This window comes from Truncatella angustata, assembly GCF_020726525.1.
Source record: "Truncatella angustata strain MPI-SDFR-AT-0073 chromosome Unknown BKA67scaffold_11, whole genome shotgun sequence".
Taxonomy (NCBI): domain Eukaryota; kingdom Fungi; phylum Ascomycota; class Sordariomycetes; order Amphisphaeriales; family Sporocadaceae; genus Truncatella; species Truncatella angustata.
The window spans coordinates 1,037,902-1,061,500 of NW_025763391.1; the positions used below are offsets into that span (position 1 = coordinate 1,037,902).

Consider the following 23,599-nt stretch of genomic DNA (forward strand, 5'->3'; position numbering starts at 1 on the left):
ACCAAGTCACTGCAATGGAGTACGCTCAGCTACAGTACCGAATAGTGTTCGAACAATTCCTCTGATCCAAGATTGTGTCAGTCGATGTGGTAAATGGACTCTGGTCTCCTGCGGCGGAAGCTTGACTTACCAGCCAAGAGTCAACTACATGTTTTTAGGCCGATAGATCGTCGCAATACGTCATTGCCGTGATTGGGACATTTGTATGCCCGCAAGTCGGCAATCTCTGCCGCTTAATTCCCTCCCGTAGGTATCTCTGTTACAGCATTCGAACGTACAGCAAAATCCTCGACCACATCCACCGCCTCTCGTTCCGAGATAAAGGGAAGATCTATTTAGTCGTTATATATAGCGCTCTCTACGTCCTCTAGGTTCGCTTCCGGGGGCTTCCGAAAAATATCTCTTTCAGAAGCTTCGCTTTATCTTCCGGCTCTATTGCTACATGTGATGATTTTGGATCCTTCAATGCAGGCGTGACTGTTAGTACTTGTTCTTTCCTTGTCCTAGCCCAATATCGCAGCGCTCCAGAGCGATTCGGCGACTCCGAGGCTTTTCCGCCCTGTCTCGTTGACTACGCCGGAGCGCTCTTTGGATGGCACTCCCTTTTTATTTCTCGAGGTGCGGTATGCTTCCCATGTTTCTTCTGTATTGTAACGCGTTATTAAGAGGTAAATCAACCACCAATGCAATCGACTCGACCTAGTCGGTTTGCCATGTTCTTTGCATCGTGACCTCTTGCGGCGCCATTTATTCTCTACTTTGACCGGTTACGAACAGTGGTTGATCTCCGATAGTTGTAGGTACAACTTCTTTAATATTTGTTCAAGAAGCAGTTGAGCATTCGGCCAAAGAATTACGTAAGGACGTTACCATTTCGATCACAATCTCTTGGTGACTTGCGAGCTTCCTGGTGGAAGATATCACAATAAACGTGATGAGAAAGAAGACTATAATGCTAAGGCCAAAGGGCCAGGTAAATTTGAGGGATCGTTCTGATGGGACAACGCGCGCTTCTGATTCGACCTCTGGACGTGAGTTCTCAGCGACTGGAAGAGTCTGCGCATTATTTTCTCGGCTCACGCAGACCACCGCATCATTTAGTTCCCTAGCAGTGCCGAAAGAGGCAGCAGTGGTGGTGGCATTATCGTCCCGCTCGGCGGATTGTGGTTGCGAAAGCTCGACAGACTCCGGCTCTTGTACTCTGAGCCGTTTTGTGGGGGTTTTCACCAAGTCGACTATAGTCGTGATGGGGCCATGAAGCCAGCGATAGTCATGGGACGACGGTTGCACAGCCGGCCACGAACATCAGAAGCGGAAAGTACCACAGCGCATTGTATAAAATCCCAGCCGCACCTCCAAGCAAGACGAGTATTCGAGTTATCTTGTCGGTGATGGCCTTCTCTGACAATTGAACGGCAGCAACTGCGATAATACCCACAGATGAGGCGTTGAGCTCGGAGAGGAGTGCGTAAGCGGGTCCAGGGAGAGTGTCCCCAATATTGGAGACGCCGATAGGGAGGCCATACATTCCCAGGGCCCCGGGCAAGCTAAGAAGGGAATCAATTACTGCTTCAAGGAGAGTGTCTCAGTGAATATAGTTCCCTACCTCGTGATGAAGAAGCTTAGTAAAGCAGGGAGAAAACCATCATGAATTTGGTTAATGCAGAAGTGCATCTTGGTGCTGCCAGGGCCAGAGAAAGCTTGGCAGATACTGAAGAGCTCCTGATACTGTATCTTAATCAGCGCTGCTATGCTTCTCGCAATTACACCAGTAAAATATTTGCCTACCACTTGAATGTCGATCCATTGCAGCTTCTCGACGAATTTGTCTTGGAACTAAGGCAGGGGCGGGGTATTGTTAGCGCTTGTCATGTGGCAATGCGTAGTTGCACCGCCAGGTGCGAATCGTCGAAAGAAGCCAGTACTCACGATCTTGAAATGCACTGGGGGGCCTCCGAAGGATGTGAAACCGAGATGGTAATTGGTGCTGATGGTATTCCAAAGCTTGGGCTTCAGGTTGACAAGTTGCCAGCCTCCCCAGACCTTCCCGGACCGGATGTCATCCTGAAATTATCACTGCAGAGTGTACATTACAAGCAAACAAAGTTAGAGAAACCACTGAGCGAGCAGCTTCTATCTCAATATAAAAATATTATTTCAGGGTAGTAACCACGGGAGTTAGGGGTGCAGTGGCACCAACCATTAACTCCAAACAGAGTATGTGGGCGTTCCTGATTTTTTAGCTGCTCCCAGCCCGGTAGTTTAATCCATCGAGCACCAATCAAGCCGAGGGAGTGACAACCCGGAAAAGATTTGACTCACGGCCGCGAGATCTTTAGATCGTTCTTGGCAGCTGCAAGTGTCGTGATCTCTAAAGTCCAGGTAAAAAAAGGCTATACGAAATATAGGGCTAGATTTGCTGGAGTCATACTCTACTGAGGCACAGCGTCCTAGTAAACGAGCAGAAACACGTCAGGCACTAAAGCTTGGGGTTATTGTTTTTATGACGACTTATGCTTAGGGTTACTGGTTCGAGTCAAGCCAGCTTGCTGCGATTACTTCATAGACAGCGATACATATGATCCACCAATTCGATCAGAGTGTTACGGGCTATGGCCGTGTATCAGTTGTCAGCCAAAGCCTTCAATAATGAGCGCGACCATGAAGCTCAACCCGACTAGCTTATAGGCACGGCTGGCGGCGTGCGCTTTCCCCAAGCAATAAGGTTTCGACGGACTGGCGAAGTGGCGAATATGCAAAAAAAGCTATGTCATCATATGGATCAAAAATTGTGTTTCTATTCTTTTTCAAGCTTTAGATGCTCGTCAATATGGAGTCAATTGAAACGCACATTGGCTGCGCCCCCTCACACAGAGGATCAACCATAGTTTATTCAATAGGCTTCAATACAGCTTCACCACCAACCCCATCGGCAATTGTAAAGGCCCTCCAGCCTGCCTTAGGAAGATCAATCGTCACATCTTCACAAAGACACTTCATGAATGCGCCATGGGTGACAATGTGTGACAGCAATAACGTATTTCCGTCCATTCACAAACCTCCGCTTCTCTGAAAGCCGTGAACCGTGTCCCGCAACCTCTCTCGGAATCTTCTGGCTCGTGCGGCGACGGCAGAATCGGCGGCCGCGTGAAGACCCTCCTTGGCGCGGCAATTTTCACTCAAGACGCTGAAGCCAAGGAGCGGAAAAGCTATCTCTAGCGCGGAACGTTCAGATCCGGTATCACAGGGAAGAGTCGCTTCGCTCCTGTAGGTCCGGTCTATGATGAGACGGGCAGTATTGTTTGCTCAGGGTATGGGAGAAGCCAGACAGTGTTGTCGGTAGGGTGCGCGTGAGTAGACTCGATATCAATCAATTGATGCAATCGACGCTAAGACTACGCGGGCTATGTTGATGCCACGTGAACGCGTGCACGGCTCAACAGCTGATTGTACTTGCACTAAAACCTTAGCGTCGATTGATTCGATTGTTTGGTTTGAGGCCTGGAGCAGAGAAGATGCCCACTAAGCACCCAAATTCTACAACTACTTTTCTTGGCGCTCCGCTGTTAGGGCGCAACCAGGAAATATGGCTATTTAGTGACGCTTTAGAGTACACCCCTAATATATCTTGGCATTTGAAATCTTTTCGATCCGAATGACATCGTCTATAGGTGCGCCGCCTGGCACACCCGCTGCCGCCCCGGGGGCTATATGCGAGAAAGCCAAGCGGCCCCACTCCCCCGAGCAGGCTCCGCCAAGTCCCGCTTAGTGACATCGCCAGCAGCCCATCACAGATCACTGAAACTGACTACACACCGTCCTTCCCCTAAAACACTAGAGGCGGTACTTGTGAGAGGCGCAGTCAATGTATGTTTCAATTGACTATCCTATTGACGAGCATCTAAAGCTTGAAAAAGAAGAGAATCACAATCTTTCATCCATATGATGGCACAATTTGTAGTTGCAGATTCGCCACTTCGCCAGTCCGTCGAAACCTTATGTGCGCGCCGGCAGCCATGCCTATAAGCTAGTCGGGTTTGAGCTTCATGGTCGCGCTCATAGTTGAAGGCTTTAGCTGACAACTGGTACACGGCCCATAGCCGGAACAGTACTGGCATATTCAACAGCATCATCAGCGCTAAAAGCCCGCGGTTTGAAGAAATCACCGCCAAGGTTGCTGATAGAGACACACTGTCCATAATGGCGAGGGCAGAACCAGTCCTACCGACTGCCAAAACCAAGTCGCCTCGGTTCTGGACCAAGACATGCGCATTCAGCAGGCGAGATAAGAATGTTTCAGGATGTGTGAATGCAATTGTCAAGGTTCTCCAGAAAGCGGGCACCGACCTTTACCTCCATGCCACAGAATTTCGCTCCTTCTTCGCCGACCGGCTTGGTGAATGGCTTATAGAGCATAGGACGCACTAGAGAAGAACAATCATGTTGCGTCGATAGGACAGCATGTAAAACCATCGTCCGCCCAGGTGGCTGCCTCCAGGAGCACTTCCACTCCGTTGTACAGAACGCAGCAAAACGGAGCTGCCGATAAAAGGGTTATCGACCCCAAGGGCCGGCCACTCCAGAAGAGCAAGAAGATAGCCGCATATTTCTACGCATGGACAACTCCCGACTCGAACCATATGGCGTCAAGTCCAACCTCGTGCGAAGACTAGGACTCAACTATCAAGAACTCCGAGAGGTCACCTGATGCACTTCCGGTTTCACGTTGCACCCGCGAGATAAGGCAACACAGACAAAGCTCTTGGCCCTCCAGAGCGAGATTATTGACATCCTCAAAGCAGAGAAATTGAGGAGCATGTTGTGTGGCACCACTACAAGCTGCGGGACTGTCCAGGAAAAGTCATGACAGCAGAGGGCCTCACCGTCGAGATCGACGAAACGGCCGTCGCCAATGAGGCGGAAGTTCAGACAGGCGTGAGGCCGGTGAGGTGTATACCAGGATACTGATCGCAGCGTTGGCCCAGGCGATAGCGTTGACATTCAAGCAATACCGTTCACCCTCCTGTCTCCATTTCGTCCAGTTATACCTGATGGGACGAGACTGGAAGATTTCTGTCGCCACAAATGCAAAACCGAATAACGTGTCGAAGGCGGCTATCAGTACGAGCAGGCGTTGGACCATTCTCCCTGGGAAGATACGACGATAAAAGAATAAAATGGACATCTTTAAGAAAAAAAACCCTCTTGAGATAGAGTATCGCAATGATGTAAAAGCCTCTTGCGAAATTTGTGATCTCCTCGGGCCTCAAAGTCCATATGTTTCTGCCCAAGCCATTCGAAGTGAAGACCCTCACGTTGACGATGGCAGAGGGGATAGATACGACCATAGTCAATAGGATAAACCAATCATCTACACTGAGAGTCTTGGGATAGGATAATTTTCTGTAAACCAAACGGGCACTGACGATGCAGCAGGATAGAGTAACTAGGATGTATGATATCCAGTTATACTCGCGGATTTTATCACGCGGTGTCACACCGCACAGGGTTTGAGTTATGTTCTTCGTGACTGTGCCTATCAGTCAGCATAACATATAAATATGGCCTGCTTTTTTGTGTCTGACCTAGGCTTTGTTCCATTGTGCATTGACTCAGCACACAGTCTTCGGAACTGGAGATAAAGTCTGCGTCACTACACTGGCAGTTTATGTTCATGATATCGCATTCCGAAGTCTGGAGACTTTCCTGAATGCAGGACTGCTGTAAGGTTATTCTTGTTTCTCCAAAATAAAGTCCGGCTGGAATACTAACTGCACAACCAGGTAGATTCGATGCTGTATTACTACCTGCCGGCATTGAGTTGGAGAGGGTGACCAAGCCCAATAAGAGGATGTACAACCGAAAAGGAGTATTCATAATTACAATAGTCCCTGAGTACTGCGCGATTAAATGATACTTGAAGAACTGGCCTTTCCAAGATCTCGTGCAATGTTCAATGTCAAGAAACTGTGGCAGATGGATGGTCTCTGTTACGGTTTTGATAATGATAATACGCACAAATGGAGACAGCCGCGAGCAATATATGATCAGTACAGAGTATTACAAAAATAGTCGGGTCAATCACTGCAGGAGCACGTTCAATGAGAGTCCACTACTGGAATTTCATTCCGCATTCAAATACTGTATGGTTCGGCGCAAAGAAAAGAATGGACGGCCTTCGTGTGCAAACACGATCGAAATTGGCTTCCTCTGTTTGTCTCTTCACCCCTCTTTAAGCACGTACAGTGTACTTCTGGCTTCCACGTAGAAGTATACCGTAGAAGTATACTTTTGAACCTCTGGGATACAGTACCGCGATAGCTGAGTACATACTCTTTCCGGCCATAAACACATACATATATGAGCACTAATGGATCATGTACAGACTGAATCTCTTTGAGCACAGACGATCCGTTTTTTGCCCCTCACCTGATTTGATTGCGGTGCATGTACGCAGCGACGCCTAATGCCACAGTGGCTCCAACGGTACCACTCCTACGGCGATAAGCTGCCAGGTCTTACAAGCCGGATTCCGGCCACGAGCTGAGACCACATATGTGGCCCCGCGTTTTAAGAGCGAGCTTGCTGAGCTGTGATGGCGCTGCCACGGAAATCGCTGTCATGGCATTGAAGATACTGCTCACCTTCTGGTAATGGGATAAAGAGCCCTAGACAAGCATGGAGCGCGCCAGGCCGTTGTACGGGGTATCATATGGTAGGATACCTTGGATGAGTGGAAACGTTGGGTTAATTTCATAAATCTTGTTGTTCATTCTGTCATTTAGAACCGAGAATAGCGCGTCAACTGCCATGAAACCGCTGTTGTATGTATGCTTGATTCCGAGTGGGCTCATGTTAGGGCCTTAAACTTACCCCATTGAATACGCAACCAAGATTACACCGACATCGCGACCATGTGGTGCCAAGGCTTCTCGTTATGCGGCTTGCGCACATTCATTACTCTTTCTTTCAACCTTTTGTCGTCAGCTTCTTGCGCTCTTCTTACATTTTGCGGGTACGCACCATGAATGAAACTGTTCTGTAGATTGCGATAACTCTCGTTTCATCTCAAACTTTGGATACACAACCGCCTGGAGATTATGGTCTGGTAGTTTCTTCCCGAGTTGGGTATTCAAGTGCTGAGGAAATGTCTGAAAGTGTCATCGGCGCCCTTGAATCCGTCGATAAAGAACAATAGTGTTCTAGTCATTTTGAAGTCGCGACCAACAAATCCAATATGAGATGGTGATTAGAAAACCAGTAATGACCTCGGATAGGGTTTTCGACGTTGAAGGTCGTCCCAGACTTTCAGACGTGAACGTTCAAGAACGCCAGGGAAGCTGGAAGTTGTGGTCTTGTGGGCCAGACTATTGGGCAAGCTGGGGCACATGGTCGCTCCAGACCAGCCAACTTACAGCTGTGCGACCTTGCACACCATTTCGAAGCTAATACATCATTTCCTTACGTGATTAATCAAACAGAGTTATGGAAATATCACTGTTCATGTTTGCAGTTAAATATACCGGTTACAAGGGTTCCTTGTACTCACTGCCTTGATTGGGGAGCTCGCAGAAGTTGGGGAGTCTAATAAACCTTAGTTCTTCGCATTCTGGGCTTTTGCTTGGGATCGACCCAACGCTAGTTTCCCAAATGCGCACTAACGCTGATGAAACTCCGTGTGTTGGGAAGCTTAATTTGTCAATAACTTGGAGTCAGGAGAACTTAAATCTACCATCGCCGGCCGAAGAGAAGAGAATGTTTTGAATTGCAAAAATGATTGGCCAGATTGTGGAATTAGGACTAACTTATCATGATGATTGATCCTTGGCGGGTTATTCATTCTTAAGGACTGATCGGAAACGCTGGAATGCAGTCACCGCATCGTTAACGGATGTGCGAAAATAACGTTTGAGACTAGGGAGGTGTCGTCAACGGTATTCCATCCTTCAAGGATGTTGAGTTCGATTTGGCACATTAAACCTTGCCTCTTATCGATTGAACCCGAAGATAATGCATACAATTATCTTGAAATTTCGTAAATTGAACCATGTACTCTCTAGAAAATAGAAGTGTTACAAGTGATAGACCAAGCTCACAACTTTGTGCATGGAAACATTGTTGCTTGGATCTGGATAGCTTGGCCTTCCTTCCCTTGAAACAAGTCCGCAATGTATTATTGTACCAACATCTACATGAGCAATAAAAAATTGTTTTCCGGGTATTTCTGAGTTTCTATTCCGGACCTCGTTCATGAGATACTTCTAGCAACGACATAATTAGTTCTTAATTAGTCAATTGGTTTCCGTTGAACTTTTCAAATTCCCATCTTGAGCAGGCGGTAATCCTTACAAGCCGTCTTGGCCGCCCCTATGGCGCAATGGTTAAGTGCGCCTGGCAGTGCTCTCGTTGTTGCGGCGGGCGACGAGAGCAAGTGGGTTTGAATCCCACTACTGTCCCCTTAACCGGCTTGTGCTAGTCGTCAACAGGCACATGACAGTGCGATGGGCTCTATCGCAGAGCCCGATGACCAAAGAGTCTTTCCTCACATATCTTATACGGGCGGGTTTTCCCACCTCGGTGGTTTTTCCCCGCCGGCGGAAGCAACATCACCTGCTTTCACCCTCACCAATTCGACGGACATCGAACGGCTACTGGGACGATGTCCAAACCGGAGGACTGCGGACTGATGGGTCGGATAGCAATGGACGGGGATGTTTTCCGACGGAATCGAGGTTCGATACTGACTAAAACCCATCTGGCAGCGCCAGCATGATACCGCAATAGCGTGGATCGGCACGTGAGCGGCTCTGACATGTACATAGTTACACTGACACCTCCACATCCCTGCGATGTATGGCTCTGGGAGGCGTGGTTTGCCTTAATAAGGGACGTCCCGCACGTAAATACAATCAATCAAGCAATCAATCTACCGGCTAAGAAGCCAATAGGCACTTGGTATTTAGAGGACCTTATACTCAGGAACCAGATGAGATTGACATGGCTTGAACAAGATGAGGGATCAGAATAACAAAGCGGCATTTACACGAGTATATTTGATATGAATGCGTGGGTCTTCAATGCAATTCATACATTCGAGCAGGCCCAATAGTGTAGCAGAAGAACACACGATGGGTAATATGCTCGTGAGCTTAGTGACTGGACGATAATTACAAGGTTATATTGTGGCGAGGCGTCATATCAGTAGAACTGTTAGAAAATGATTTACTAATCGCTTATGTTAGTTCCTCTATTGTTATATCTCAAGTCTGTTCATAATGTAAAACATTATATCCTCTTAGAAAGAATGGACAAACTTGGGACCGATGGGATTCCTTCAAGATCACTCAGATCAATTGACTGCAACCGAGTTGCAGGATTCTAATATGAGCATATCTAGTAAGGAAAACCCATGGTTAGTGTAATGGGTCTAGACCGAACGCTACACTATGACGTCTATTATCTCTATGAACAAGAAGACTTCTCTGAGGAGAGAAGGATCCTCTTAGCTATCGTATGAATGTACGCTCTCATACACTTGTCCTTCCTCCTTCTATACAACCTCAAGGAGCGACTAGTAGGTTATGTGGGTCCTATGATGGGGCCGTGGCCCCTGAGTCTTATTGCTAAGGGTTCATCGCATAACAGTTAAGTGGTTATGCTCCAGTTCACGCCTAAACAAACTGACCCAGTTCGGTTCAAATAGTAGTGCCCGGACAAGATTATATTAGTAGTTACTCCCCCCACATATCGCAGGTTGGTCCTGCTCTCGATCTTCCAACACTTGTTCCAGTAAGCTCCTCAAAAAGAGCTCGTGACACCGTGAGCGCCCAATGCACTAGCACACCTAGACCACCCTTGGCGGGTCCTATTTTAGACACCGCTTTGCCTAATCGGGTAGGCATGTCTCATTCTCATTTAAGATTGATTCCAATCGAATATGCCTCAAATAGGTACAGCTGGATTGGCTGGTACTCAATGATCACAGGCGTACAATACACTCTGCAATACCTGATTAGATTGGGATCTGTCTCCATAGCTTTTGTGGTGAGATTATAACCTAGACACGCGGCGACGTGCCAAAGCGCCTCTTAACTACACGGGAACTTAAATTAGTGTTGCTCTTTAAAAAACTATGCACGCAACCAAAGATACGATGCCACTACAGGTGCAAAATGCTATGATAAGCTTTTACGGTTTACAATCTGGGGTGATTCCGCCGGCACATGGCGGAAGGGTACTGAAAATTAACGAATCCAGACTGCCATAGAGTAGACATCCATGAGTGCGAAAATAATTTGAATCTGTAGCCAAAGCCTGGAGTACCACTCCTACCAACCATAAGGAACAGCAAAGACAGCCAAGACCGAGCCCTGCTACGATCATCGCGATGAATAAGGGGACCATAATTGCCTCTGGGGTATATGCAGGTAGTTAGGTGCAAAAAGATACCGTATGAACTCGGAGCTAATCAGTGCGCAATATTCACCAGCCCCTCGATACGGACTAGGTTGTAATTGGTTTGCCTTACACCATATCACATTTTCCAGTCCCCCGAAGCCCAATAATGCATGGTATATATGGCCAGCCGAACTAAGAAGACAGTATGATTGTCCTTTATTCTACACAAAACAGTAGACCTACAAAGTGTTTCTTCAAATCAGAACCAATCGCTCACAAGAACTAGCCAGCATACTCAGCAATACATTTTGAAATATGTTGAGATCCATCTTCACCTTCACTATCTTAGTGATTACTGGGTCCACCTTCCCGGTAGTCCAGGAAACTAGCATCGCAGTAACCTGCGCCAGCAATCTCGCTATTCCTGTCGAAGTCAGCGGGGCGTGTTACTATCCTTCCGGTAACACCTGCCCAACTATAGCCCAGAAGCTCACTGACGACAAAGACGACGGAAGGAGCAGAGGCCTCGTCGTTCAGAACAAGGACATTGTTTCTCATACATACTTTGTGTATAAAAATAACTGCGACTGCATGCCTGTCAAGTATATTACAATTCCCGGCAATGACATGAGGTTCGTCTCATTTTCCGCCGGCTTCCAAGGACGCATGACTCGCGGCACAGAGTCCGCAAACCTTAACGGCAAATACCATTTGCTAGGGACATGGGTGGAGTTTTCGTGGGATACGGATGGGACGGGATGGGCCGACGTTTCACTGATCAAAGGCTGTGACGGGGCCGTGGACATGGTGGCCCTCGACGAGAACGGTGCCAAGACAGGCTTTAGCGACAATGTACTTAGTAATGCTCCCACTGGATCCTATAAGCAGAAAGCTGGCTCCGGCGCAGTAGTGATTATGGAGACAGAAAGTCGCACTGATCCGGCGATTGTCAATAAGGCCTCGAGGGACTGGCTGGCAGGCAAGCTTGGATACGCAAAGGCATATATTGATGACTACCATGGCCATCAGGACATTTGCTCGGTAAATGGGCGCTTCCACATTAACTTCTACAAAGGGCGGCATTGAGTAATAATTGTATCGCAGCACTAAATTAGACAGGAGTGTACGACATTCTGAAGATTGGTCAGCACCTATTCTAACACATGGCGCATAAGAGCCACATGTAACCATAAGTTCCACGCACGTAATAAGGGGGCAAGCGGATTAGTGACACTCCGGAAGCACGTTGGGGTCTTCCCCTCTGAGGTTTTACAGTCATGAAGTTAGCTGGAGATAGAATTGACACTATACATCAAGAAATAATTCCATCCACGTCTAAGGTTCCACCTTCTGAGAAAGAGCTAAATGTGATCATTGCGACGAGATCCTCCCAGGGGACCTGGTTAAAGGGCATATTGATAGACTTCATCCAAATTTTTGTCACAGCTTGGGTGATATGTGCCATAGTCGCTCCGTGGCCAAAGTGACGGGACTAGATGTAGGTACAAATCGCTCAATGAAGTGAGATTATTGGTATGCTACTGCGGACGAAACAATCACGACGCTGACAGACTGACTACTCTAACTCAGGCCTGCAACAGTGTGGATTGGCACGTGCGCAGCTGGAATGTATGTAGATACTGATACCTCCAAAACCCTGCGATGTATGGCTCTGGGAGGCGTGGTTTGCCCTAGTAAGGGACGGTCCCACATTAAATAGAAACAAACAAACAAAACAAACAATCATGACGCAAATGCCCGCCAGCCTCAAGTTCCTACAACTTGGAAGCAGGATCGGAGTTGACGGCAACCTGAGAGTCATCAGGCCGAACGGTCGGGCATAAGGAGAGGGAAAAGAGACACTGGGGTCATCAAACTCAGATTAAAATGGTTTAGCGCGGGCAGACTTCCGTCAGACATAAGTGACTCCTTGTTGTAATGAGACCAAAGCATATTGTTACATATTTTGAGCATCAGTCCTTGAACACAAGTCCTCCTATGGCTTTCTGGAAGCCATTCGAACACCATACATATAATATCAAAGAGAGGCCAATATTACTGATCTTGAAATCGCACGTCCGGAGGTGGAACCATCATCAATCACACCGACATGTGCATCCCTTGTATATGGGGCTTATTATACACCCTGGAATATATGTCGATCATGGTGTGGTCGGTTTTGCATTCGATGGCAACGACGTCATCGCCAGGATACAAGCTCCAAGTAGTCGGAATTTGCACAACTTCCACGAGCTTTGGCAAATAGTACTTGGATGTCAATGTAGGTACAGCCTCTAGATTACGGGAGTATAATAATTGAAAACCCTGCACACCATATCCCCTCGTGTTTTTATCCTCGATTATTATGTCGCGAACTTCGAACTCACCCTGTTAGGCCTTCGCTTCTTCGCAGTGACTAACGTGGCTCGTACATTTCTATCAACATTTCGAGCAACAGATGCCACGTTTCTACTTCTATGTTTCGCACATGAAACTCTTCACCCCCGATCTTACACAATTTCTTCGTCGACTCGCTGATTCGCCGCCAAGTAATGTAACTGAGGCATCGACAGTGGTGTATTGCGAAGTTGGTGGAGGACGCAATCAAGTTACAGTTATTAACTTTTCCCAGAGATATAGGGATTGCACCGCCTTGAGACAGGCCTGATGAGAACAACTGTACATATATGGTCCTAGTCTTCAACGAGTTATCTCCAGTGGCGTTGCTTCTCTCAAGCCTTAAGATGTTTACCAGAAAACCTCTAATCTGTCCACGACCTTGGCACAGCCTGAAAAGACATCATTATAGGCAGTAAGCTCGCTATCAAACGCTGTAAGTTTTAGCAGAAGGTAACGAATACCCCGAGTTGCTGCCACATGTATGGCGATAAGAAACAAATCCCAAGCGCAAAGAGTAGCCATTCGTTTGCCAAGACCGACAAGAGGTCCCAACAGCATCATCTTTAATGTCAAATGAGCAACATCTTCCACGCATGCACCACGACTAAAACAGTTAGAACTCTTTGGCGGCATGGGAGTAATTGGTATCGATGGCACACCATTAGCTACAAAATCGATTTATCTACGCTTCTGAGCGGGGAAATCTATCCGTCTTACGTGTAGCCAAATGCAGAGGAAGTCCACCCAAGTACTCACATGTTCATGAATGGATGTGTTATGAAAAATATTCGCCAATTAGGATTTGTGTATATCATAGCCGGTCATGATTTTGACCGTTCATGATCAATTAAAACCTGCATATCAAAGAAAGCCTCAATCATTTTAGAAGACAAACGGGAGCATTAAAAACTACATGCCTCTCTTTCCCAAACACGTATGCATACCCTATTAGGTGAAGCAGATAGTCTTCTGGTCTTGGACATAGCTGATTGTGCCAAAGTATGGCTGACGTGGACGTCCGTTTCTTCCTAAATGGTCCCTCGCTACGAGATGGACTCCTGACTATCTTTACCATAAGATGTCTTGTGGATCTTAATTCCATCGGTTGGGGCAAAAGCATGCCTGTCTGGCAACCTAACGCTTGGTAGTCTTTTGCGTTACTTGTCGACGCAGCACCGTGGATGGCCGACGATAAACTGAGGCAACGGCTTCAGTAACGGCTGCAGTGCTGGCAGCCACGGAGTAAATTTGAGACGATCAGTCAGGTCTGCCGCAACATTATGGTGGTCACAGACCAGCTCTCAATGCAGTGACAATCGTTGGTTGTGGCTTTACAAAAGCAATGTATACAGCTCCGCTCCTTCTTCATCACGTCTGGAAACATCAAGGCCTTGTGGAGCCGACAGAAACTAAATTGTACTTCCAGACTCTGGCGACAGTTCTGTCAGCATTGCTCTGCAACATAGTGTAGGGAATCCCGCCTATCTTATTCGGTGGCAATATTGGCAATGTCTTGATAAGTAGATCCGCTGTTACGGCATGCCCCTTGTGTGAAGCACAGGTTTCCGGTGACCACTGTGATACATTGTCGCATGTCCATAGAAATCGGCGGCGCTGGGCTCTGCACAGGATTGAAGAGTCTGATAAGTCGTCTTCCAACTGACGGTTCTAGTTCTGTCCCGTCGCGAGCGATCTTAACCTCCCTATTCGCATTCCATGGGTTTCTCAATCCTCTTACTCTATAAAACGGCAGCCGTGCTGTAGATAGCCATTCTAACTTGAAAAGCTTCCCGCAGGTTTTGGTGTCTTGTTCACCATTCAATCCACTGCGCGCACTCGCAGAATGTTTCAAATCAGTTCCTGTTGGTATTGTATCAACATCCTCTTGCTCGACTTCCCAGAATACTGTTCCTCGTGCTGAGTCATCAATTATGTTGCCTCGCGGGCAATTGCCGGTAGCTTCTATAGGGATAGCCTCGGGGAAGTGTATATCGCTTGTGGCTTGTGCTTTCAGGCCAAATTTGATAGCTGCAGCCGGATCGTTGTTTATAGATGACACCATCCTGGCATACCCGAAATACTCGCCGGATTTGTTTGCGGAAAAGACGAGGTACACATTGTCGGCCATCTGCGTGGAAACTTTGTAAGAAAAACCCAAGAACAAGTAGCTAGAAACAGCAAGCTTACCTTAAAAGCATCGTTAAGAGATCCTTCGTTGTGGGGTTGTGTTGCCCATACGCCATTCCTTACGCTGAGATCCAAGTCCTCCACAGTCAAACTTTTGAGAACAAAGAATCTATCTTTCTGCTGCGCGGCCCCGCCGATAGGCGCAGTTCTTAAATCTCTTTCCTTCTCTTGACCCATTACAGCTTCCTGTGTCGCAGGCCCCATCGGTGTTTGTTGACTTTTAAGAGGCTCAGGTGACACACTCGGCGCCCCAGGCGATGTTGCTGAAGGTCCTGTATGCGCAGGTTTTCCGGTTGCTCCCTCGACCGTGTTCTTACGCAAGTGACTGACTAATCGAGCAGACTGGAACTTGGAGTTATGAAGCTTTTGCTGCGCGCGAATGCAGCTTTCGTCGTCCTTGAAATTCGCGAAAGCGCAATTACTCTTCAAGATGAGAAACAACGACTCGAGACTAGAAGCTTCGTTGCACACGTGATGGACCAGGCTCATCAGATCGGTTTGCGGCGGCAGATTCCCTATCCAAATAGCGCAACCTTTATATATTGTAAGTATGCTAGAAGTATTTGCGGTAAAGAAAGCAATCCTGCTGAACTGTAGTGACCTACCACTTTGTCGAGGCTTTCGCGGAGGGCCACGAACAACATTCGAACTGGCCCGCCCATTGTAAGTACCTGGGCGTCATTGTAAGTATTTGGTCGTGTTCAGCAGCGTGTCATCCTCATGCACCCACCGTCCCAAGCAGCAGATCCACCGGCGCCAGCTTGACCTTGGTACATTGCGCGTGAGTTCCGACGTGGATCATACGGTAAATATTGGGTGGATATCACATTTCCGGTCATGGCTGAGTCAGAGCTGGGATAGTGGTTTGCAGAAGGGTAGTAATAACCGGCGACTGGTAGTTGCTGCGCACTGTATATCGGCAACAGATTAGCTTGTTGCTGTGAAGGTAGTAGTTGCGCGTTGTAATAAGCAGACACATGCGCACTCTGGGCCATGTAGTACTGCTGACTGGCAAGGTGGTTCTTATGAGACTGTCCAGCATATGGGGTCATCTGCTGTACTACACCAGATGAGCCGTTGGTGCTGTATCGTGCTTGTCCGGCATGGGCCACGTCAGGTCTGAATGCAGACTGGGACAGCAGTGCATTCACCATGATGGTCATGTTGTAAGGGCCATGGGAAGCCCCGTAGCCGGGGTCTTCCGGTTGTGTCATCGAATTGTGCCGAGAACGGATTCTGAGAGGAATCAAAGTGATGCTGGCACTGTTGCTGAAAGACCAAATTGCTTGAGCTAGATCCATGAGTGAAGCTCGTTTGACTTTCTTCGCGAGCAGCCCCGTGGAAGAAACCGTTGGAAACCTCTTGTACCAGGTGATTGTTCGGTGAACTCAAAGGTGGGTGTCCTTCCATCATTTGAGCTGACCAGCAGCAGAAGCGTTCGGGTGGCCTGAAGGGGATCAGGTCCGGAGTCGTGAGATGCAAGCAAATGTCCAGGAGAATTATTGCGACGGAAACGTGAGACATAAAATCGTGAATGGCGCTAACAATAAGCTTGTAAGCGGTTGGCGCAATACCCTAATGGCTGAGCCGGTGAGAATATTATGTTTCTCGAGGGCACGAGAACCGGCAGAGGTAAGCGCCGAAGGTTCTGTTACTACGGGTGTATGTGAATATTGCTTGTCTAAAGTGCTTGTTTAGGCATGAAGGTTCCTTCCGCTACCGAATCGCAAGAACCCGAGGCATGTCTGACGGAAGGCCGGAATGAAAATCAGGGGCAGTGGTAGAAACTGGGTGTGGCTAATCTTGGGAGAGATGTGCAGGCTAACAATATTTCCGTCTTAGTGAAGTTGATTACCCGAAGCAGTATTCTGTACATACTGGATCATGTCACCGAAAGGAACTGCGAAGCTCCAAGGGCAAGGCTCCAGCGAGTCCGACCATGCAGATACTAGTCCGTTAGACTCAATTGCGGTCCATGGCAACTTGGGTAGTATGAGCCAACAGAGATGGACGGAACTTTGACGAGCCATAGCCGTCAACAGAACAAAAACTTGGGTGCTAATGTAGTATTTGCATTAGTGCCTAACTCGCGCAGTCTCATTGGTCGCCACCAATCCTGATTTTGTAAGCTGCGCGCAGCGACTGCCCAGCCAATACTAGCGCGCCCAGCCACATTTATTCTCAGCCCGGTCGGGTGTTTCACCCTGTAACATGAGTACAGTACGGCCGTAGAGACAGATATCAACGTTGCACGCAGCATCGGACAATGATCCAGTGGAAAAACCTGCCGGTGTTTTTTTGTTCGCTTAGGGTGCATCACAATGACGATGTCTTGCACAAGTAGGAACTCTGAGACCTCAAATACGCGATGCCGTAGCTTGGGATACTTGCCGCCGGCCTGTCCCTGCTTTGCTACCACGGTCTGGGGCATCCATCCAAACGCCCGGCGCAGTCAAAGCAATAGTCTACAGGGTACGATGATCCACGGAAAGAACACGACCTCTGACAGCAATTATTGTACCCATGACGCTGGTTAGGACGCTTGGCATCCACAATCACTGCCGTGGTGTGGCGCTAGTCAACGACAATGTAGCTTATGCCCAAAATGTGAAACCTGAACTCATTAGCTACCACGAACCGCAGACAAGGGAGACATGGAATCAACATCTTCTTGCCGTAGGTTATTTGAGTGTACAATAATGCGGAGCGGCATAGCTAGTTCTTTAACCACCCTAGCGCAGCCGACGCGTGGCCATGAAGTGGGAGCATTAACAACACCACATGCGGGTATGGTGTTGAGTGGATAATGATCGACCTCAGGGTAGCCGTTGTAAGTAATACCTATAAGGCCCACTTTTTAAGAAGGTGAAAGTTAGTCGCATGTAACTAACTTACATGTGGTTAGGGTTGAGACAGAGTTCCAGAGTTCTTGTTTCCACTACAACCACGACGAGAAGCTAGAAAAAATATTATCCTCTTTCTATACGCGACTTATCTGTCATTCCCATTGGCGGAATATCGTCAGGCTCTCGAGAGTGCGTGTCGCTGACCTTGAGACGGACGGTTTGGATCCCACCTTGGTTTGCTGCTAGCTACAAAATGAATGATTACTCGAAAACAGGGCGCTTAGTAGGTTGGGGTATGATGTTGAACAAATCAGAAAGAAAGCTGGCACGTGGTAGTGGGATAAAGATTCATCCAACCTATTGTCCCGCCCAAGCGATTTTTGCTTCGCTAGTTTTACTCTCTAGCTTTCGGAAAACCAAGTTGTGGTGCGGGATAACAAAGAAGTTAAGCCGTATCTCCTCCCCAATTTTCATCAGGCCAGCGCACCCAGTTGTACCACCCTCTCGGCTAGTCATACCGAGACTCACACATACATGTGGCTAGGATGTTTGAGACTTGGCGAATACCGGAGAGTCAGTAATGACTCCCCAGAATGGCAAGTCGTCCGGCTACAAGCTGAGCTCTCAGAGCTGGCGTCATGCCGGTGGTGTACTAGTGGCGTACGCCCGTTCAAGGTGCGAAACTACTACACCATTTGGTCCACCAAAATGTAATTGATGTATAACTAATCCATTACATCAACATGAAAAAACGATGAATGCAGAACCGCGGTTGAAGAATACAGAAGCGCAGCAAAAAGTACTACGAGTCAAGAGGACAAGAAAGCCGCAAGAAAAGATTTCCGCCGCGTTGTAAGGAAGGCTAAGAGGGAGTATTGGCGGGGTGTGATTAACGGAGCCAAAAGCCCGAACGATCTGTTCAAGATCATATCTTGGCACAAGATGACGGCGGGGCTAGAACTCGCCCCCAATCATAGCCGGTAATAGAATCTTCGAGATAAGCTAGACAAGGCAAGCGCATTGCGAAGGGCCACGCTGGAACGAAACAACGGGGAGAACGACATTCCCACAATATTTGAGGGAGAAGAGTGTGTAATGGGCGCGGTGTGTGGAGACTAGTGGCTTTTTCACAAGGATACGTCCGAGATGAGACCCAATGTTAACTATGAACGACCGCAGGTCTGAACCTTACATATATCGTGAGACTGCCGAGATTACGCACCGTCCATTGTAGAAGCGGAGATTGCTCATTCGTAGGCCCAAAAGTCCCGGACAACATGAGATACGGCCCGCGGGTGTCAAAGTCGTAAGAGTATAGATTTGTCTCGCAAATCGAAATGAGTGGACCGAACCAAGATAAACTTCGGGTACCGAGCGGCCGAGGTCTGTTCCAAAGGTTATCATAATGGGACGTCATATTCATATCTGCTAATACGTACACCCGTACCACGGCTGAAGGCTAAGTGCTCGGATCGGAGAGACACGACGTGGACACTTGTTGTGCACTGCGTTAATGCGGCAGAGGGCTGAGGAGCATTGATCCGACTGAGAGCTCAGGGCCTTAAGGTCGGTTCCTCAGGTCGAAACCACTCCTTAGACCGGGGTCAGCGCACAGCTCGAAACAGTGACAGACTCAAGGCAAAATCGATTTGTAACATCAAAGATAGCATAAGCTTTACTGCAGTATGCTCACATTGAAGTGCGGGATTTCCCATGGTACGCCCTGTGCCAACTGTGCTTTTCAAATCGAACTATCTCATAGCCTGCACACTTTAATTTTGTCCTTCGAACCATTGCTACCTGGTCACAACGTTTTCCCTTGGGCTCTGTAGTGTTCGCCAGCAAAACAACTCCACCTTCCCATGTACAAGGTTGTCGCTAGTCATCTTTCCTTTTTTGTCAGATAACTCCCAGTTATTATTGGTTTTAATCAAAATATGGCCAAAGGGGTCTCGGAAATTATTAGCGAAGTCGGACTTGGAACAGCCACCGTAAGACGAATATCTTTATTGCAGGAATTGGCAAGGCCTGTGTGGATCAGTCGCCTGACATAAGGTTTGGAAAGGTAAAAAAAAGAAAAAATTTGGGCCACTCTAGCTATACAGCTAAACCTAGAATATCTAGAGTAATACTAGAAACGTGGCCACGTATTTATTGGCTAACTTCAACTCCTTGGTCTCGGCCGAAGAGCCCCCAAAGCCATTACCGAACTAACCCCTACATCATAACTACCGTCTTCCGCTAGATGCAGTGGGGTGACTTCACTAGGTTAGTGGAGCAGCAGCTAGCACGATTTACCCCACAGCGAAACGTTACATATTTGGCTGAAAACTTGACACATTCTTAGTATTTAAACGCGGTTGACAGCAGTCAGTGCCCAGGAGCACGCCTGTATTATTTAGGACTAGTCTATGATGAGGCTAGACTTGCTTAATAATGACCTAGAGGCAAAAGCAATAGCTTAGACATTAGTCGCCCGCGAACCTTCGTACGATCGAAATCAGACCCAGAGCCGGTGTGTGCAATTTTATCGAATCGAACCCTAAAGAGGTTCGAACGAATCGAACGTTCGATTTGTTTGACACGCTGCATTGCTCTGAGTTCCGCGCTTTGTTTCTGGCATATAGACACGTTTAAGCCATTCCATCGCCACCGTACCATTGGATCACCCTTTTGGAGTTGCTGTGACTTCATCGTCTATAAAATTTCCGTTCGATTGATTGGGATTGGACCGTCATACCGCTGAAGATAAAGGATGAAGTTCCATGTATTCAGGCGGCGGTATGTAGTGTAAGATACTGACCCAAGCAGTTGCCCCTGTGCCTGAACGTTAACCCTATGTAATCCTGAGTGGCCAATCACTGTTCTAATATCATCAGCCTCTCCTTCTCTTATACACGTCTCGTTCACATTGGCTATATATTCAGGGAGAATTAAGTAGTGGTTCCGGACCACTTTGATAGTGTAAAATAACGGCTTGATGTGTTCGGGGTCATTCGCAACCATACGTTCACGACTGACTATCCTCCCTCTTTATTGCTTAACCTAGGATGGTGATCAACAAATTTATCGATCCAGTTTTCGCCGACATGATGAACGGGTCGTTCAGGGACCAGCTATATCAATGATATATTGGGCTATCGCTCGTGGTTCCAGCCGGGAACAAGCTCTCCCACACAATTCCTCGTTGAAAAACAGTCTTCTAGCAATTTCTCTTGTTCAGAAGATAATATTTTGTCCATTTCCTGGGAATCGGGGCGGAACCCTTGCCCGTGTAAGTGACGCAAGAGAGTGGATTTGACGATATTGTATCCCCGAGCTGTAGCGGCTTGCGATTCACCGTTTTCGACCATTTTAATTGCATCTCGCATATCTTGACACTTTTGCCAATCCATATTCAATATATCAAGTGATTATATTGAAGCGTTGTTGAGATATTACTTAATTACTATCTAGGGTATATAGATGGCTGGCTGAAGTCCGGTGAATTCCAAGGGGGAACTGCCGTTGCAGTGGGGGGTGGTTGCAAAAGGGGGTGAGCATGGTTGTGTACTTTATACGATTTATCTGGCTGGTCTCGTCTGTTGCATCGGCATCCCAATTGTCAGCGCATGCGTTTAAAAGCTGATTCGTATGGCCTGACTCAACCAGAGACTACGTTGTGAGCGCACTAGATTGACTATTCAGAGGATCAAGCTTCTCTTGTGTTAACTCTCGGCTATCGTAATGTTCTTTGTGAATCGATCGAATCCAAATTCATCCAAATATCATCTTGATCTTTGAAGCCAATTTGCGTATCGAATCGGTACATCGCTTTGTGATTATGTGTTTGTGAATGACTAAAATAGGAACAACGCTTGGCCTTTCAATCATGCATTGACTGGCTTCACGTTGCGCCGCCCACCAGCGGGCAAATTCGTCTTTTCTCTTTCCCTTCAGATGCCGCCGTACACTACTGTGCTTGGCCGTGGTTATTGCGCTTGACTGGGACCCAGACGCAAAAAGAGACAGGACAGAACACATACGATGAGAAAGAGTCCGCTGAAGCGGCAAGAATGCATGCGATACAGATCTACCGCAGTGATGCTTCCTGCGCTCATGCCACACCCTTTCGGACACACGATAGGTTCTATAAGTAGCCACAGAACAGTTCTGGTCAGCCATGGCAGCTTGGTCATCTGTGCCGATTCTGGTTTCGTCGCGGCTGCTCTTGTGGTGGGGACACAAAGTCGTCGATCTTATCGCTGCTAGGCACGAAAATAGCAAAACAAGCAGGTGATCGATTTCGTGGTCCCTGCAAGCTAGGTAGATCAAGTGGGGAGACTTTGCACCAATGCAGACCTAGTTCTGCTTCGGTACGTACATTCGTGTAATCAGAATACAGGCGATGCAGAATGAGCGAAAGAATGTATGCTGTTCAAAGACATCCTTCAGGCCTGCTCTGGTGTGATTGTGGTTCTGGTTCTGATTCTGATTCTGGCACTGACTCTACTTCTGGTTCAGGCTCGGACCCTCAGACACGCTTTTGTGTTCTCGTAGATGACCGTTCCAAAGCCCACCTGCATCCCACTTTGAGCCGCGTGGGGGCTTTGTCGCGTCATGTCCCGCCGCACGTCGCGTTCCATTTCTGTCCACTGCTACATGCACAAGAACACACCAGCCGATGCGCTCTTCTCGGACTCGGACAGTGTGATGTATACGAGAATTTGGAAGAGGAAAAGAATGTCCGTTCGGAGGACGATGAACTAGTTGAAGAATATTGGGACGATGTCTGAGAAGAGACCGTATAGTTCCTCGATTTGCTCAACAAAAGTCGATGAGAAACTCCAGGCTTTCCAGTATTAAAGCGAGCGTTATGGCAGGCTCCGCTCAGCCGAAGACCGAAATGACGGTTCAGCATTAGACACCGGAACTATATGCAACTCAATCAAATCTTATAATTGTCCGATGACATGCCCATACATTATGGGACCAAGATGACGAGAGGAAAAATGAAGGAAGTTGACGTTACAAGAGGGTTCTGTGAGTGGTTGTATCTCGACTCAGGAAGTAAGCATAAATAGCAGGAATGACGAAAGAGCTGTTGAGACGGTGCACTGATTCTGATTCTGGTTCCGGCTCGGACCCCATCAGGGACGCTTTTGTATTCTCTTAGATGACCCCTCCAGAAGCCCACTTGCATCCATCCCTCTTTGACCCGTGTGACGCTTTGTCGCTCTATTTCCTATCAGTTGCGTCAAGTGGGTAGAGGCCGCGTTCTGTATTAGTTCATTTCCTTGCAAGAGCGAGTTGAGTGAGTGATACAAACAGAAACGAGACCGGCTTCCTATTTCTGTCTCTCTTCTCTTCTCTTCTCTTTGAGCAAGGGGCAGTCCAATTCTGGCTCCCACCGGAAGTACACATTTGAACATCTGTCGAACTCAAATGTACTCTTTTCGGCCACAAATGCATATATTCAGTATATCCTTGGTAACATTGGATTGTTCTGTAGTAGTGGATGGATCAATAACTGTGAGAGCCTGGCTAAAGCTCACGCTCTTGGGATCAAAATTGACGCGGTCCAAAGAGTACCCAGGGCATTTATATATGCCGGAGCCAGAAATGGATTGTCTTTGCTCAGAGAAGAGAAGAGAGAGACAAAAAGAGGAAGCCATTTTTGATTCTGTCTGTACGCCCTCTTCTGTACTCAGCTGCTGGGAACAGAAAGTGGGACAGCCCAGAAGTGGTCACCTAAGGCAGACCCTCATTTTGCTTGCAGCAGTGTATGT

The 23,599-nt window shown here is 47.7% G+C and overlaps 6 protein-coding genes across 6 annotated transcripts; 1 reads left to right on the top strand and 5 right to left on the bottom strand.

Annotated features, from left to right (window-relative positions):
• Positions 1–822: 822 nt before the first annotated feature.
• BKA67DRAFT_541769 (uncharacterized protein) lies at positions 823–2,203 on the bottom strand (the record flags this gene model as incomplete). Its single annotated transcript, XM_046100987.1, has 5 exons — positions 823–1,235; positions 1,354–1,547; positions 1,607–1,728; positions 1,930–2,064; positions 2,201–2,203. 5 exons carry the CDS (start codon positions 2,201–2,203, stop codon positions 823–825), a joined length of 867 nt encoding a protein of 288 aa, XP_045952073.1.
• A 2,619-nt stretch (positions 2,204–4,822) lies between these two features.
• BKA67DRAFT_585514 (uncharacterized protein) lies at positions 4,823–6,126 on the bottom strand. Its single transcript, XM_046104203.1, has 3 exons — positions 5,784–6,126; positions 5,590–5,723; positions 4,823–5,534 (listed from the first exon to the last, which is right to left on the bottom strand). The coding sequence occupies exons 1-3, from the start codon at positions 5,875–5,877 to the stop codon at positions 5,043–5,045; spliced, it is 720 nt and encodes a 239-aa protein (XP_045952074.1). The 5' UTR covers positions 5,878–6,126; the 3' UTR covers positions 4,823–5,042.
• A 4,434-nt stretch (positions 6,127–10,560) lies between these two features.
• BKA67DRAFT_585530 (uncharacterized protein) lies at positions 10,561–11,812 on the top strand. Its single transcript, XM_046104204.1, has one exon. The coding sequence runs from the start codon at positions 10,714–10,716 to the stop codon at positions 11,482–11,484; it is 771 nt and encodes a 256-aa protein (XP_045952075.1). The 5' UTR covers positions 10,561–10,713; the 3' UTR covers positions 11,485–11,812.
• Positions 11,813–14,413: 2,601 nt separating this feature from the next.
• BKA67DRAFT_506728 (YT521-B-like domain-containing protein) lies at positions 14,414–15,630 on the bottom strand (the record flags this gene model as incomplete). Its single annotated transcript, XM_046097140.1, has 3 exons — positions 14,414–14,926; positions 14,986–15,518; positions 15,591–15,630. Coding segments are annotated over 3 exons (1,086 nt in total), but the record flags the coding sequence as incomplete, so codon positions are not given.
• A 4-nt stretch (positions 15,631–15,634) lies between these two features.
• Positions 15,635–16,555, bottom strand: BKA67DRAFT_117473 (uncharacterized protein). The gene has a single exon (XM_046094924.1). The coding sequence runs from the start codon at positions 16,284–16,286 to the stop codon at positions 15,687–15,689; it is 600 nt and encodes a 199-aa protein (XP_045952077.1). The 5' UTR covers positions 16,287–16,555; the 3' UTR covers positions 15,635–15,686.
• Positions 16,556–21,357: 4,802 nt separating this feature from the next.
• BKA67DRAFT_117583 (uncharacterized protein) lies at positions 21,358–22,117 on the bottom strand. The gene is made up of 3 exons (XM_046094925.1): positions 21,857–22,117; positions 21,480–21,791; positions 21,358–21,412 (listed from the first exon to the last, which is right to left on the bottom strand). Exons 1-2 carry the CDS (start codon positions 22,007–22,009, stop codon positions 21,588–21,590), a joined length of 357 nt encoding a protein of 118 aa, XP_045952078.1. The 5' UTR covers positions 22,010–22,117; the 3' UTR covers positions 21,358–21,412; positions 21,480–21,587.
• Between the last annotated feature and the right edge of the window lie 1,482 nt (positions 22,118–23,599).

Bases quoted from the DNA above. Each gene is read 5' to 3' on its own strand.
- BKA67DRAFT_117583 (XM_046094925.1), bottom strand. From the start codon at position 22,009: ATGACCAAGCTGCCATGGCTGACCAGAACTGTTCTGTGGCTACTTATA. The intron at 21,792-21,856 runs GTATGTGTTCTG...ACCACGGCCAAG, and splicing joins TCAGCGGACTCTTTCTCATC to CACAGTAGTGTACGGCGGCA.
- BKA67DRAFT_585530 (XM_046104204.1), top strand. From the start codon at position 10,714: ATGTTGAGATCCATCTTCACCTTCACTATCTTAGTGATTACTGGGTCC.
- BKA67DRAFT_585514 (XM_046104203.1), bottom strand. From the start codon at position 5,877: ATGAATACTCCTTTTCGGTTGTACATCCTCTTATTGGGCTTGGTCACC. The intron at 5,724-5,783 runs CTGGTTGTGCAG...GAATAACCTTAC, and splicing joins TAATACAGCATCGAATCTAC to AGCAGTCCTGCATTCAGGAA. The intron at 5,535-5,589 runs CTAGGTCAGACA...TGACTGATAGGC, and splicing joins AATGCACAATGGAACAAAGC to ACAGTCACGAAGAACATAAC.
- BKA67DRAFT_117473 (XM_046094924.1), bottom strand. From the start codon at position 16,286: ATGGATCTAGCTCAAGCAATTTGGTCTTTCAGCAACAGTGCCAGCATC.